The sequence below is a fragment of the Kogia breviceps genome, chromosome 17 (assembly GCF_026419965.1).
Source record: "Kogia breviceps isolate mKogBre1 chromosome 17, mKogBre1 haplotype 1, whole genome shotgun sequence".
Taxonomy (NCBI): domain Eukaryota; kingdom Metazoa; phylum Chordata; class Mammalia; order Artiodactyla; family Physeteridae; genus Kogia; species Kogia breviceps.
In genome coordinates, this window is record NC_081326.1 from 7,071,631 (window position 1) to 7,088,638 (window position 17,008).

At 42.3% G+C, this 17,008-nt stretch overlaps 1 protein-coding gene across 3 annotated transcripts in view; it reads left to right on the forward strand.

Moving 5' to 3' along the window:
* Window positions 1-17,008, forward strand: part of CHD7 (chromodomain helicase DNA binding protein 7) — a 179,188-nt gene that overhangs the window by 107,295 nt on the left and 54,885 nt on the right. For all 3 annotated transcript variants that reach the window (XM_059043515.2, XM_059043523.2, XM_067017044.1), the window contains exons 4-7: window positions 3,331-3,472; window positions 8,789-8,926; window positions 9,979-10,044; window positions 15,895-15,950. In XM_059043515.2, the coding sequence (XP_058899498.1) occupies window positions 3,331-3,472; window positions 8,789-8,926; window positions 9,979-10,044; window positions 15,895-15,950 (402 nt within the window). The remainder of the gene's footprint in view (window positions 1-3,330; window positions 3,473-8,788; window positions 8,927-9,978; window positions 10,045-15,894; window positions 15,951-17,008) is intronic.

Sequence of the window (17,008 nt, forward strand, 5' to 3'; positions counted from 1 at the left end):
GCCGCGGCCAGCCCTGCAGCTGTTGGCGATGCCTTGAGGTTCTGGATTCGCGCCAAGCAGCCCGTGGCCTCGTCCCGGACCTTGTAGTGTCGGGTTGAGGGGTGGTCCTTGTGAATAAGTACCGCTTCCTTCTCCCCAACCGGAAGAGCTGCCCTCTTCGTGCGTTCAGGCTTCCCAGATTATAGCTGGGGAGAGGAATGTGTGTACGGCCGTGTTTTGGCTCTGACATTACGAAAGAACAGCCTTGAACCTTACAGATTTGGGTCGCGGCTGTGGCCGTGGGATACGTGTCCTTTGGCCAGCAGTCTGATGGCGGGTGGCCCTGCCTCTGGCTGGTGACGGAGACGAGGCGGGGAGGCCGTTGTGACGGTCGGGTGGGACATGATACGCATCTGAACTGAAGCAGGGGCCAGGGGCATAGAGGCGAGTGGCCTCTGGGCTGGTGTTGAGACTGTTGACAACGGATGTTCCTTCTCTTAACGTGGCCTAGGTGACGTGGTCACGGCGCAGAGGGCCCCGTCCCTAAGTCTGCGCAGTTGATTCCCCCCGTGGGTCTGAGCCGCAGTCAGAGAACAACTCCCAGTCGAGTGTGCCAGGTGCTCGGAAAGGTCCAGTCTTGGAGCAAAGTGTAATTACTAACCTCATTTTATGGATGAGAAAACTGAGACTCGGGGAAACGAAATGACGTATCCAGAGTCACAGACAGACAGGTTATAAGTGACGGAGTTGGAACTGGAACTGAGGGCTGTCTGAAATCAGTGCTCCTCGTTGGCTTAAAAAAAAAAAAAAAAAAAATTCTGACTTTAGCTCTTTGGGGGCAAAGCAGTTTTAATATAACAGTTGAAAAATCCAAATGAGCTTATTGCAAAATAGTGGCAAAGGCATTCTGATGTAAATAACTTTATCTTGGCTTTGATTGCAGTGTCTTGGGGTGAACATTGAAGACTTTGTAGCTTTTTGGACTGCTTGGTGTGTTTTTGATTTGCACGGTGACGTCATGAGAAGATGTTAGCGAGGAAATGCTTAGATATCTCGGAGCAGCGTGAATAGCTCAAGGCCCGCTGGGTTTAGAAATCCTCCGGCCATCAGAGCTGGGGTGGCTGCCTCCCTTGGCTACAGGCATTTTGTCCGAGCATTTGGAGGGGTCCTGTCCGACTTTGCATGTTCTTGGAGGTTCCACAGAGAGCATCCTCGGGAAAGCAGATGGAACATCATTAGCACCTCTCCCCCCTCCAGCAGATTGATGTCTCCTCAGACCTGGGGCTCTGGCGGGCTCCGAGGCAGTAAGCCTTTTTCTCCTGTAGGACAGTTTACCCCTGGTGCAGGAACCCCCACTAAATCCAATGGTGTCCTTCACTGTGGTGTGGAGAGGGCACTGGGGAAGGACCTGCTGCCAGCTTCCTTCACCTGGCAGCGGTTCAACTCCGTGACAGGCCTACCTCTGATTTAAACAAATTTGAGAAATATGTAAAGTTTTGGAAGCAGTTTTGCACTGATTTGATAAAAGAAACCACAAAACACTGCAGCGCAGGTGTTGAGAATGTTTGAAAGCTGATTGAGGGAAGCAGATGGCTTTAGTCAGTGGCATCCAGCCAAAAGAGCAGGTGCTGGTCATGTGACCGCTGGTTACCAGGGTAATCTGATTGCTCTTGGCGTGCAGATGAAAGGAAAGGGGCCCAGCGTTCAGCTGTAGTATTGTATAATTTGTGGCAGTTAGAGCGGAAATAAATGCTGGAAATGGAGCCTCATAGTAGGGGAGACTTCTGTCCATGTGTAGCATAAACACTAGGACAGTTGGATGAGGAACTGTTGTATGGATTTTTTTTTTTTTAATTTAAAAAATATTATGCTTTCTGTGGATCTTTTGGGGGCTTAAAGTTTTTAGGACACTCCTTTTTTTCCTTGGTAAATTAAAAAGAACTCTTTCAACCTAACTGCTGCTTGCTATAATCTGAATTGTCGTAAGTTTTTTCCTTATGTGGCCATTGACTAGGCTCAAATATTCACAGAACAAAATAGAAACAAGCTCTGAGTATTTGAAAATGACTAGTTTATGATTATCAGACATTGTATTTATTCATTACAAAAATGCCTTTTAGGTGTGTGATTGTATTAAATACTTCTGAAACATTTTACGTGACATGCTTTACTTAAATAAAAGCATATTGGTATCTTGGCCTCTTTTCCTTTTGTAGTTGTTGGGATTGAAAAAAAATGCTGTTTAATGCATTCTGACAGCATACTTTTCTAGGAATTTACAAACTTAAATAAACTTTTCAAAGCTTTTCGAAATGTATCTTTTGTTTTCAAAATTTATTAGAATTTTAGGCTTTCTTGAAATAGTAAAAGTAATTATTACTGAGGTTGGATTATTTGAAATGTTGGGTAGTAAATGATAATAATCAATATTAGAAATCCTTGGGGCTGGGTTTTGGAAATTGGTATGGAAGGCGGCACCAAGTGTGCATTCTAAAAGAATGGCAGATAAAGGTTCTAAAGGTGATAGTAAACTTAAATTTAAAAAATATTTTTCTTACAGTTCGTCGTTGTCTTTTGACTTATGTAACGTTCAAATCCTATTAACATTTGACGGAAACATACTATGGAACACGCACTTGAATTGTTGGGGTCACTTTGCTATATTTTTGTATTTTGGGGACCCAGCTTTTGAAAAAAAGGCTATCGTGACTACCTAAAAAAAAAAAAAATGTCTAGCGCCAAAATAAAGCTGATTTTTACTTAAGAATACAGCGTTAAATAAATTTATGTAGAAGAGGGATTGCTGTATATCTTGTTATGTTTTAAAAGGTTATAAATTGGATAAAAATGTATCTGAATATTATAAAAGAGGACACCTAGTAGTACTGGTCAAGAAAAGGACTTACACAGGAGTATTTAAAACTATCTGCAAGGGACACAGAAGAAATGATCATTATGTTCTAGTTTTCCTTGAGAGTTTTAAAAACCATCTTCCGGTACCTTAAAAAGTTGATAGCGAAATGACTTCTTAATCCAATTTTTCATTATGGCTTGGTTTATTGGCAGGGATCGTGCATTGTCTGGATGAACAAATGTATTCTGTGTGGTATTAGGAGTTTTTGCGTGCAGTTTCTTTTTCATTAGGTCAGATATTTGCTGAAGGTCATTAATATGGGGTTTTGCTGTAAAAACTTAAATTGAGAGTACTGTTTAACTCTCGATGGCCCACGTGCATTGATTTATCAATTGTTATCGGTACTTTAGGGATATTGATATGGGAAATATAAGGCATGGGGCATACGAAAAACCTTGTTAAAAAGTGAACACTAAGTGATCCACTTTGAATTCTAGTAATAAGAAACCTGATTCAGAAGCAAGTGCTTTGAAGAAAAAGGCCAACAAGGGAAAAACAGAAGGTTCTGAGAATTCAGACTTAGACAAAACACCCCCATCATCTCCTCCTCCTGAAGAAGACGAGGACCCAGGTGTTCAGGTAATACCATTATTCTGATCCCGAGCTGTGGTTGTTTAGCGTGGGTAACTTTAGCTGGATATCGAGTGCACCGGACCTCCCTGTCTTTGTTATAGAGCTGCTGTAGAGATGGCTTTATTGTCGTGTGGAAGATTATATCCATAGTGATGAGAGCTGGGGGGCCAACCCAGAATTAAACTCCTGACTTCTTGGTTTTGCCATCTTTGACTCTGTGATAAATAAAACTGAGACTCTTCATTTATTTCTGTACGTGTATCTTTTGATGTTTATATATATGTTAGTGTTAACAGAGTCTTAATATGTTGGTTCATTTAAAGCTTCACCCACATTTCTAATTTTCTGCTAAGTTTGGTTCCTTGTCAGTTCTTACATTTTGCAGAACAAAAACATCACAGTGTAATCTGTAGCTCATCTTCAGGTTTCTGACATCTGACGGTCAGAGTCGAGATGTATTTGTGTAATACTAAAGTTTCTATGAACAGGTTAGTGACTTTCTGGATGGCAGCACTGCACAATTTTCCAGTGTTAGAGTCTCCTGACTTCCGGAGACTTTTATAGGAATCAGTCAAAAGAACTGGCCCTGAAATAAACATCAGGAATTTGGGCTCTTGTGCGTAAAGCACACTGCCTTCGCTGATTGGACAGTAAGTAAGGGACCCCTACACGTGACCGTTAAACATTATTTCCTTGTTACGTTCCCTGGAAGCATGCCAGCTTGGTCCTCTGGGATGGCTGGGAATGTGGCTTCTGTGAATGACATCTAAGTTATCAAGGAGCAGTAACTGAGGATCCTGCTAGAAAAGCCAGCAGCCCCTGGAAGCGGGTTTGACCTTTTCTAATGGTTTGGTGTACTCTCAGTACTTCTCCCTGTACCTACTGATTTGCTTAAAAGTTAGAAACAAAGTACTTGCAATATACAGCTCTGTGCTAAAGAATTTCAGATAGATTTTGTTTGCTTGTGTGTGTGTTTGTTTAACTAGAACTCCCTGATATCTTATAACTTCACAGAACGACCTAGCCTTAGAGGACCTGAAAGGGCGGGGGGAGAGAGAGAGACAGAAGTGGGGGTGGGGGAGAGAGAGAGAGAGAGAGAGAGAGAGAGAGAGAGAGAGAGAGAGAGAGAGTGTGTGTGTGTGTGTGTGTGTGTGTGTGTAAATGAACGTGTTTTGGTTTGCTTTGGTTCTGTAACTAACATAGTGATTAACCTCTGGCAGTTTGAGTTAATTTTGTAATTTCCTCTAACTTTCCATATCAGTGAAAAGATATTGGGAAGGTGAGTAGCTATCGTTTAAAAAATTGTTTAGGGAGTTTTAAACTAAAGTATTTTTAATGATTTTGAATTTAATTCTTATGCCCACAGGTGTTTGTTTTTTTTTTTCCCCCGGAATTGCTTTTGCTTAAACCAAGACCTTTGTGCAGTAGTATTTGGACAATATTAAGAAGACTGTCACACAAGTCAAGAAAATTCTGTTGTTCTTTCACAAACACTGCTGTTTTTTACAAGTCTGTTTGCATTAACACAGACTCAAATGGACTTGATGAAATACTAGTGGTGGTTTTTTTTTTCCTTCTGCATTTCAGTTATAGAAAAATGCTAATCAATGCAAATGAACATCCATGCGTCCTTTCTAATTGGCTGGTGCTGAACTGTCACGGGTCAGACAGCTAATATCAGTAAACACACAGGTCCATGTTTCTCAGTGTCTCTTCTGTATCACAGCAACACAGGAAGTGACGCTGACTGCTTGTTTGTTGTGTTTCTTCCTGTAGCACACGCGTGAAGGGCTTAAAGTTCTTGAGTTTTATGATCAGTTTGTTTAAACTTCAGTAAATGCCATGTCTTTTTTATTTTTTTTTTCTTTTAACAAACCAAAACTTGTGTCACAAAGTGCTACAACAGTGAGATTGTGGTAACAGATTTAAATTTGCTCTTCAGGATACCTGTTTTAACTATATGAAGCTTTTCTAAAACAATCCAAGTTTAACAAGTTGACCTGTTATTGTAGTGTTAATTCAAAAGTTTTGAGCTTTAAATGCAATTGGTTTAAATGCAGTTCTTATATTTTATTTTGATTCCCCCAAATGTTTCAAATAACAATAGTTTAACAGACCATAAAGAAGCCTATTATGTGATAAATAATTTTATTTTATGTTGGGAAATCGGAAAAGGAACCTTGATATCCAAAATAAATGAACTTAAGATCAATTATTATTTAGAAGACAGAGAAGCCATATAGCATTTAAAAATTTCAGAAAGTTGAGTTCTAATTGTATTTGGGGATTTCTTTACTCTTATGAAGTGACCTTGTATCCACTATTACTAATCCTGTCACTGTTGCATAGATTTATAACACAAAGTTGATATGAGGAGAGACTTTCGTTGTTATAAACATTATATTCACCAATATGTACATTTCTATTAGAGAAATAAACAGAAGTCTCTGTTTTATTGTACTGGAACATTTCTTTAATATCAGAGTGGGATTTAGTGTAAAGTGGATTTGTCTTAGTTTCTGTCCAAGGATGTTTAGTTACTTGTGCTGGAAGAATACTAGGGCAGTGTGTCCCCAACCATGGAAACCTGATAAAACATCACAGATGTGTCATTAGCAGCACATTCTCCTTACAGTAATGACAGAGAGATGAAACTGTAGATTCATCCATGTCCATTTAGCTAAATTGATACATCAAAAGAAATACAGATGCTATACTAAATTTCACCAAAATAAAATGTTGTTCCTGATAATAGGCTTTTATATCTTAAAGAAACTGACAGCCAGAAGTGGGCGAGGCTAAAGTAAGCAGAAGAGGCGGAGCTATTCCAGATCAGCTTTGGGAAAAGAGGAGGGAAGCCGTTTGACGTGGAGCCTCCTTGCTTTCTGGTTTTCCCTTGGAAAGGTGGAGCTATACTGATGACTGTAATCCTACTAATTGCATTTGGCATTGACATGTCCCTTTAAGTGCTTTCAGCGAATTCTCTTAGGAGATCTTCACAGTATAGTGAGGAGGCAGCTGCCATCATTACCCCTAGTCTACAGACCAGGAAACTGAGGTCCCTAAAGGAACTCGTCCAGGGTCACGCAGTGAGAGCCTGGCCTCTTTCTAACGTGGGCACTCAGCTCCTGGACCCCCGAGGTCAAACTGCCCCTGGTAACGTGGGGGCAGGATGGACGGCGGCAGGACCCCCGCGGGCCTGGGTGTCCCCTCCACGTGGAACTGGTTATTCTGTGCGGGGCTGGAGAGGAGAGAGGGGTCAGAGGTGGGACCTTTGACCCACATCACCGCTCCCTCTCATCTGAACCACTAGGAAGTCTCTTAATAAGATGCCCCCCCCGCCCAAATACCTCCTGGCAGAGGGGTACATGTGCCTCTGCAGCCCTGGCTGTAGGGCTGAGTTCACAGCCTCGAATGACCCGTCTGATGGTCCTGTTATGCACAGTCGTAATGTGAGCTGTCTCACATCCCCTTTGAGAACAGGGGGAGCACAGATTGAATACAGTAAAAGTGAGTGGGTCCCAGTCTTTGAGACACGGCACGGGGGCTTGTTGGTCCCGACTGGTGCCCCGTAGGTCGCACGCCCGTCCCTCCTGACGCCTGCACGGCAGGGTAATTTGCCTCTCTCTGCCCGACTGTCCCAACTTTAAAATTCGAAAGGCTCTTCAGAAGGGTCTATCTCTTAATTCTTAGAGAACGGTTTGTATCAGTGTTACTTTTCTCAGTATTCTTTTTATTTCTTCCATGTGCTTTGCCAGCTCACCCATGAGTTGTAATTGACAGGGATTTAAAATGTACACGTGTCATTTTAGAGTTATCTGAGATGTTATCACGTACACATAATAGTGAGAAGGTTATTTCTCTCTCTTTTAGATTAACTGACAAAACCATTTCTATATCAGAAAGGTCAAGCCATCTAGAATTGTTTTGAACAAAAAGTACACAATCCTTTTTTTTTGCTCCATTCATTTCACCCTCCAGAATTAATAGCTATTAACAGTTTGTTGTGTCTTTTCAGATTTTTTTCTGTTATTGAAGACATACCCGTATACATTCATTTTTTAGCAAATATTCACTGAGTGTAGGGAAGTAAACAGGATTTACAGTACGTTTCTCTGGAGGAGCTTATATATTGATCACCCACACATACAAATAGATACACAAGGTTTTTTTTGTAATGTTAGAATTATAAGCTAGCTATTGTTACTTGACGTGCTTTTCTTTTTACGTAACCATTTATCTGCTAGATGTTACCTAGATGCATCCTGTAGTTTACTAGACGTGCTCTTGCTGGGAAGGGGGGTGGGCGTGTTTTACGTTTTGACCACACTGTCCTGCCAAGGTGTACTGCATTCTCTTTTGACCACTGGGTGGGAGAGGCCCATTTTGGCCATAATCCTATTAATAGTAGGTATTAAAAAGTCCTCTACTGGGCTTCCCTGGTGGCGCAGTGGTTGAAAATCCGCCTGCCGATGCAGGGGTCACGGGTTCGTGCCCTGGTCCGGGAAGATCCCACATGCCGCGGAGCAACTAGGCCCGTGAGCCATGGCCGCTGGGCCTGCGCGTCCGGAGCCTGTGCTCCGCAACGGGAGAGGCCACAGCAGTGAGAGGCCCGTATACCACAAAAAAAAAAAAAAAAAAAAAAAAAAAAAAAAAGTCCTCTACTTTTTCATCAGTGCAGTAAAAAAATTTTTTAATTACTTTTCATAGTCACTCATTATAAATTCTGCCGTTCAGTCCTTCAGCTCTTTAAAAATGTTCAGACTGTTTCTTTTAGGACCAAGATGAGAATATAAACTTTCTATTTCTATTTCTATTTCTATTTCTTTCTATTTCTCTGCGGTAGTTTTGGAACCTTGGATACTAATGTAACAATAGTTATCTAGAACTTTATTATTCACAGATTATCTTCTCATGCCTTCACTTTTTTTTGACTTCTTCTTGTGGGGAAAATTTTTAAAGCATGCAAAAATAGAATAGTATAATGAACCCCTACGTATCCATCACCCAGCTTCAGGATTGCCTTCACGTTTGAGCAACTCACTGGCTGAATGAGGAGGAAGATGTGTTGTTACTTCCATTTCCCAGTTAAAGGTCACGTACCCAAGAGTGTGGCAGGGCCGTGGCTGTCCGAGGCGCCTGGCTGCAGATTTCCCCCATTTCCATTATGTTTGCTGCCACTGTGATACCTTCTGTGATTTACAGGGTTAAAGTCACCGGCTTTTCTTTACGATTATTCTTATTTTATAAATGTACCATGGCACTCTGAGAAGTGGGAGAGCAGCAGCTTTCTAGACCCGGTCTGTCGGGTTTTCGTTTTAGAAGCGGCGGTCCAGCAGGCAGGTGAAGAGGAAGCGGTACACCGAGGACTTGGAGTTCAAGATCTCCGACGAGGAGGCCGACGACGCGGACGCTGCTGGGAGAGACTCCCCCTCCACAACCTCGCAGTCGGAGCCGCAGGTGGGTGGCGTGCGCGGTTCTCGCCTGCATTTCAAAAGATGGGCTGGAAATTTTATAGCTGGAATCTGAGAAGTTGAGTAGAAGCGTCGGACTTTGAGCTGGGAACATTCATCTGGCGTTGGCGAACACGCTATGGGAAATTAGTCGTTTAGGGGAGTGTCTTTTAAAAAGGCCCCGTTCACTGAGATTTATTTCTGTACAAGCCTGTGATGCGTAATTTGACACAATTTTGGAGAATTAATGGCCTTTGTTGAGGATGAGGCAGAGCTAGGATGCAAGGAGGCTGAATTTACCTCCGAGAGTTCAGTGCTGTAGCTTCTGGGACTTTAATAAACCACTCAGGCTCGTCTCCTGCTGCTGGGCACCGTAAGAGCCCCTTTATGAAATTACTGCCTTGTAGTACCCAGCGGGCCCGTCTTTATTCCCTGTGCCACGTACGTGATGGATAAAAGAGTTTGTATAAGATACGGGTAGTAATGGAGGATTGATTATGGTGAAGATCTTTTTTCTTTTCTCCCCCCAAAGCCCTCTTCTTACCGTTACTGTGCTTTAGTTAAGAAACTGGTAACCCACTGAAAAATATATTAAATACAGTTTTGTGTTTTATTTGGTAATTTGCGCTCTGTTGTGATACAGCATTTTGTGTGGCCTCCACAGATAGGAAGCTGCCTCTGCAATAACAGAATGGTGAGGATATTAACCCCGTGGGTCCGGACGAGGAAAAGTTATGTTTTTGCCGTGTCACGCGGAGGTCGTTTTCTCTTGGCAGCTGGAACTTCTGAACGCTCCTTGGCTTTAGGGACCCATGCTAGCCCACGCAATTAAACCACATAATCATGAAGTAATAAACACAGCCCTTCCTTTTGCCTTTCTGCAGGGGAGCTTTGTGTTCTCTTCAGTCATATTCCCCACTGGTGATCGTACCCAGTGCTTTAAAAGTTATGAATTTAAAGGGTATGGAAGGAGGTGCAAAAAGGGAATGATTTCTCGCTTTTACAGCTTAGAATGAAATACTTTCTGTTTGGATTCATTCATTCCACTTTATGTTTTAGGAATCTGTTGATGCAGACGGTCCAGTGGTAGAAAAAATTATGAGTAGTCGTTCAGTAAAAAAACAGGTAAGCACCATGTGGAGTTATCAAAACCTGTGGTGTGTGTGTGACTCTTAAATTATTTTTTGCTTTATAATTTCCTTTAAAACTTTCACTGTTGAAAAATGAAACTTCTGGTGATGTTTCTAATCCTGTCTGATTTCTTAGTCCAATACCAATCTTTGGGATGTTCAACCTAAAATGAAATTAAAATGTAGCAAACAGTCAGTGCTTTATTACCTCATTTAGAGCAGGCAAGAACTCAAACGTCTCAAAAGATATGTATTAGGACTCCTAGAGTTGTAGGCTGCCTTTTTCATAAACATTATTTACGAAAACTCATGACCATGAATCCATCTCTCATCTCTCTTAGGAAGGTCCCTACCCCAGCCCCCCACCCCCCGGAAGATCTCCTTATCATGTTAGCAAGTAGGTGTTTTCTCCTACTTTTCATATGCAACTGAAATATTCGTATTCTTTTGTTAGTGCAGAAGTGAAATACAGAGCTATTTTCAGTGTAATTTTTGAAGATAATATGACTTATCCTTCCAAATTATTCGGAATTCATGTTGATCCGCAAAGGTGAGCCCTCAGTACCTGTCGCTAGCCCGGTGCCCATGTCACTGAGGGGCACATACACTGTGACAACGAATTCCAGGAACACTGCGTCTTCTTTTACCGATCGAGACTCCCCATTTCATCCCACCCGTTTCCCTTCTTGCCCAGTTTGAGAAAACACTTTAGTTTGAAGAAGTACACAGGCATCCAGATGCACTTACATATTCCAGCAAACCGTGTTTGGTGTCTCTAGAAAATGGTCTCCTTTAGACGTAGGTGTCTGTCTTCTAGCTTGAATCATTGCCAAAGGCAGAGTTGTTTCTTTTTACTGCTTTCAAGGTGTGTGGAAGACACCCTCATTGTTTTGACATGTAAAATAAGCTCTTTTAAAAAAAGATGTGAAGTGTATACAAAGTGTAATCTCCAGGGAGAGAGGTGAGGAATGGAGGAATTATGGGATTTAAAGTGAGCTTCCGGGTTCATCAAATAGGAAGTGTTCACTATTCAGATACTATGTAGAGATCCTTGAAAGTGGTATTGCGCCAGCCGTAAACTTCTCTTTACCTTTGCGCCAGTACTCTCTGCTTTTGGATTGTGTTGTTCAAAGTATACATTTTTATCAGAAGATAAAACTCTGGTTCAAGCAAAAATGATCAAGAACAACATGTCAAGATATGTTCATAATGAGTGCCGGGAGTGGGAGTGTATGGGTGTCTATCTGGTAACTCTTTGAACATGAGGATTTCCTCTCTGATGAACGTAAAATCTCAACCAAATTTCCCACCCGTTCAAGCAGAAATGAGCACTGTTTAACTAATTGGAAAGGTTGCATTTTTGTCCTTCTAATGACTCTAGAACTGTTAACTTGTGAATTGTAGATATATGGCAAAATTTGAATGCTTGATGTACTTTAAAGAATAATCCCCTTCAGCGAATTGAAGTGGCTTGTTTGAATAAATAGCACGTGGTTTGGATGGGATATAATAATTTTCATTCAACCGATGGTGCTTCAGCAGGCATACCCAGCAGGTTTGGGGGTTGCAAATTATAATTAGCTCTATTATTCAGAGCTGCTTAGACTACGCATGATGTAGGGCATCACTTTTTCTTTCTGTTTTGCCCACCGTAGGGCATTTTTTGTTTTTTTTCTTTCCAATCCTTTAAAGACAGGTACCCACGGTTTAGGAGTAGGTGTTGCTGCCATTTACGGATGACCAGCCTCATCTTAACACAGGAGATTAAAAATCACTGTAATTGTACTTGAGGGCAGAGTATTTGTTGAGTAGGTGAATTTTAGGATGGAGAAAATTAATGGGAAATTTCCTCTGGAAGGAGAGATATGCTTGAGGTATGATTTAAAATAAGAAAGAGGTATGGAGCCCATTGAATTGCTTGTAGATTAGTGGCATTTCATAAAGGGCCACGAAAAACCATTAGAAGGTTGTAAACATTAGTAGGCACTAACTTTTTAAACTTCTAATTGTTCTCCAAGTGGTTACTTTAGTTATCAGCTTTAGTAATATTGGAGGAAAGTGTAGCAGATAGAAGCAAAAGGAAATTTGAGATTTTCCCCTGGATTCTAGCTATGCCTGCTGGTCTGTTTCCTATTACCATGAATAATGGAAGACACGGCTGTGAGAAGGTGCCTTTGTCTCCCCCTGGCAGCACTATGGAAACTGGTTCAGGGCTTAGAGCCTCCCCAGCATGGTGCTGACACATAGTGGGGACAGTTAATGGGTTTTGCAATCAGCTGACCTCATCGCTGTAGCCTGAGAAGCATCAGCCATTACGGTGGAGTCGTGCAAGCTCACCGAACTCATCCGGCAGGACCTCCCTAACTCCGCACCTCGCGTTATTATATAGGGATGGCTCAGGCACTTACGTTGTTCTAAATCCAAATTAATGTGCGTGAGACCCAGTGCGAGGGACATAGGTGGTACCTGTATTTGAATTGCAAGGTAGATTTAAGAGTGGACTTTTGGATTGTATAAAGGTTAATTTTCTTCTTTTCCACATTTAGTCATCGTGTAGCCCCTTCTGCTTTGAGCCGTCTGTCTTTGGGGGAAAGCAGTTCAAATCCTTTTTGTACCAGAAGGTCAAAAGTAGTTTTGAAAGTGGATTCAGTATTATTATGTCCTATTTTTTTCTAAATGAACTGTGATTTGGTATCTCTGGTAGAATATACAGCAGGTTGGGCCAGAAGTAGGAATGGATTCATACTTTTGCTTTACTGTTACCTTCATCAAGGCGCTTTTCCGTTCTTTTGTGCATTATTTAACAAAACTTCTGCCTTTTCACACTACCGTTTGGCTTTGTCTCCCCAGTGTGACTGCTCAATTCAGTAACAGGGTGCTTGGGAAAAAAGGTCCTTCCTTCTGTCAGGCGAACAGGATCATCATTCGCTGAACGGCTGTTTTAGAATCCAGGTGACCAGAATAGGAGATTTAGTGCCTGGTCAAGGTTTCTGTTTCACGTGAACAGTGGAACAAGTATGGCTCAGTGTTCGGAGCTTTCAATTTCATGTGAGCAGTAAGGATTTTGACAGACTGCTTTAGGAGTCTAATGAATGAAAAGATACATACATTTCTCAAAACTAGTCTACCGAGCACATAAAATTACTTTAGAGGACTCTCAAATTTAACGGTAACTGTCCTAGAAATAAATTTGAGGGGGGGGGGGGTGCGCGCGTGCGTGTGTGTGTGCGCGTGCGCATGCGTGTGCGCGCACCTACAGAAATAGTGCCTTGACTCAGTTATGCATTGGATATGCCCATTATGGAAAGGCTTCTGAACACTGGGGCGTGGGAGGTAGAGGCTGGGGCTGTTTTCAACCGTCAAGAGAGTCTGGTCAAACCGACTGCCGCTTAGTGCGTAATTCAAATGATGCTCCTGAGAGCTTATGAATTCACACACTTTTGTTAATTGTTTTGCTCTAAGTAAAGCGGAAGAGGCCAGCGTGATAATACTTATATGAAATGAAGGGCAAAACCTCTCTAGTACAGCTCACTACTTAACAGCTCTGGGAGCAAGAAGATGATCCAGGATATGTGGTCCGTTAAACAAAGCACAGGGTTCTAATTTGGGACCTCCAAGAGAACTAGGTCCTGGGACAGTTCTGCACAAGCGCCAGGTGCTACTAAATGAGGTCTCGGAACCTGATCGCCTCCCCCCAGACAGCCTTGACACCCTCTTGTTGAGATCTCCGCAGCGCACCCCCAGAGGTCTAGCTGATGGTGATGAGAAAACGGGCGCTCCCGAGAGTCAGGGACAGACAGTTGATGGCGCTAAGAGTCGGAACTTTCTGGAGCAGAATGAAAACTGCCTCTTTGTTCAAGAGTTGATCTGTGTGCTTTGAGGCCCACTTAGAAGTTACAGACAGTGAGGCCACTTAGAACGAGATGGAAAGGGGACAGTACAGGAGGAAAGATCCGGAAGAAGGAAATCAGGAGATAACAGAACATAGAAAGGATAAAGCGTGTCTTTTTACTACCTCAAAGATAAGTAATTTTGAAAAACTCTTTCAGAACTGAAAGAAATATAGTTAACATCAAAAAAGTAAAAACAGTAGACCAGACGTTTGAATTCCACTCGAGGTTTGAATTTCATGATATGCTATGAGAAGCATCACAAGATCTAGGCTCACCCTGGTTCCCCATTCTTCTTGGCTGACCACAGTCTTATCTTTGCCTTTCTACTGTGATCTCCAGTTCTGTACAAAGATAATGTGTCTTGAAATGGTTGCTGAAATGTGGGAGTGGAACGGGGTAATGTTAAGGGCTAGAAAAATGTAAGGTGAGTTCGGGGTGGATTGTTACTTGAATCGACCAGCGTTTACCTATACAGTAATTGCAGGTTTATGTCCCTGGCTCTTGAGGGCACCCAGCAAACATTCCTTTTCACTTTGGACACCTGAAGGTCTGGGACATGCCACAACACTGTAAATCAACTCTACTCCAATAAAAAAATAATTAAAAAAAAAGAAAATCCGGGGATACAGATGGTTTTCTGAACACACTGATTTAAGTAGCGGCTTTAGGGTGATGACCATTTATAGATCCATTAGGGCAGGATCAGATATTCATGGGTTTCGACCCCACTCCTGAATAGCCTGTCTTCTTACTGGTGATCTCTAGGCAGATGGAAAAACTGCTTAAAATTTCGGTTTAACTGATACGTGTGAGAGTTTTGAAGAAAAGTTTTAAGTTCACGGTCTTGGACAGTCGTTCCAAGACTGGAGATTGAGGGTGATCCTGGTCTCTTTGAACAGATCGGGTGCCAGTCTGTCACCCAGTAAGAAGTCTCTGCTCCTTTGTTTGCCCTCTGCTGTGTTCTGACTTGCCTTAATCTTCTTCGCGGCACCTCTGAGGCAGTTTGGCAGCCAAATGTGACCCTCGAGGGCAGGTACTCTTGTAAGAGTGTAAAAGCAATCTCTAAACATCTGTAAGTGGTGTTTATTTTTTACATCCCTGATTTATCTGATCAAATGTCCCAGAAGAAAATTACATATTACGACTTGCTTAACAGCCTACAACCAAGAGGAAAAACAATATTGAAAGAGATGCTTAAGCTGTTATATGTGCAGTATCTTCTGCAGACGTTTCAATAGGCAGGATGAGGGGAGATATTTGAGATAAGCTCGCCACTGCACCCTTGATTTGGCTGATGGGTCACGATGACTTTAACCTCACCCCGGCGTGGTATTTGGAGTGTTAATTTTATTTGGCTGCTATGTGTATGTGACATCTTGTCTGAGAGATTTTAATTGTACCATTGAGTCAAACTGAAACTGTGAATAGTGATGCACTGAAATTACAGCCTCGGAACAAGGTGTAGTTTTATATGGTTTCTTGTTTAGCGTTATTAACTGTATGGAGGAATAAATGTCTTTGAAATATTTTAAAACATTACAAAACCCACCATGTAAAGTTGCCATGGGGCGGCCAAAACTAATCCATATGGCATTCGGGAGAGCAGTGGCTAATTGGCTGCTGCCTGAGAAAACGGCACACTTGGCGTCTCCTTAGCACCGTGGGTTTGGCAGAACGCCACATTTGGGGTCAGGCTGTCATGAATGAAGCTGCCTGTGGTTAGGGACGGGCTAAAGCCATGCACGTCTGAGGAGCCGGAGCCCGTCGGGGAGCACGCGAGGTCCGCCCTCATCCCTCTGGCCGGCCGGCAGCTCGCCACGTGCTCTTCCTCCCAGGAGCGCCCTGTGCTGCTTCCGCGACGCCTGTCTGTGCCCACGCGGGAGTAAATCATTACTGTGGAACATTCTAGTAGATGGTTTCAAGTACATGCCTGAAATTTTCCTCTGTTGCAGAAGGAATCTGGAGAAGAGGTAGAAGTTGAGGAGTTCTACGTGAAATACAAAAACTTGTAAGTACATTGTGATTTTTTTTTTCCCCCCATGGAGGAATATATTTTCAATCTACCAAATTTTAAAAGGTAATCAAGAAAATTTTTTTTAAAAAACTGGCAACGGGGAAATTTTTTATTCAGTGTCATTTAGGCCATTGCCTCCTAACTTTTCTATCTTTGAGAGTTTATGAGCTTTGTTTTTCTGCAGAATGTGTAATTGGTGTACAGGCTGACTAGCTTTTGTGTATAACCAAGGAGTTCTTTTTAGAGGGGATGAAAACTCATACAATAACAGGAAAGTATTACAATACCTGCCTGGCTCTGAGAATGAATTGTGCTCTGTGGGGCTCCCTGCCTTCATCCTTCGTTGGGATGCTTGGCACCCGAGATGAGGGCTCTGCTCTGGGGCAGAGGCTCTAGGAAATCGTGACATCACTCATGTTTTGAAATGCAGTGAGCTACGATTTTGTCGCTCCGTTTTCGTTTCTGATTTTTGTCTAGTGAATTTGAATTGCATAACTTTTAAGAAAACCGCATGAAAAACCACCGTGAGTTGTTCTGATTGTAGATGGAAGCCGGATCCCGGGACCAAGCACGCTCTGACGAGGCAGCCTCGTTGGAAGCATCAGTAGTCATCCTGCTGAGGAGGAGAAATAGCAATCGCAGAACAAGGACAAAAATATTTATTGATAACGTAAAAGTTAAATGTACTTTAAACTTTTTAAATGTACTTGAAGCTTTTTGAGGCAAGGAACTCAAGGACCATATTAATAAACTCTGGGGTTAAAGAGAGGCTTTGGGGAGCTGTCAGAACAGCTTAAGAAAATTTACCCGCAAAAATAAAAGCATCAGGCCTCGTGGTTTCCGTCATCCCCCCCTGTTGCAGTTGGAGCTGTGTTAATTAACGGATGCGTTTCTGACGTTTGCGGGCAAAACCTTTTACCAGGTTAAAAAGATGAAGGAGTCTCTTACCAGTGTTACTGTAAGAATTCAGTGAAATGAGAAATGCTCAGTAAACATTAGAAGCTGTCATCGTTTTATACGCAGAGCACGATGCGTTTACACACGTGCAAGTT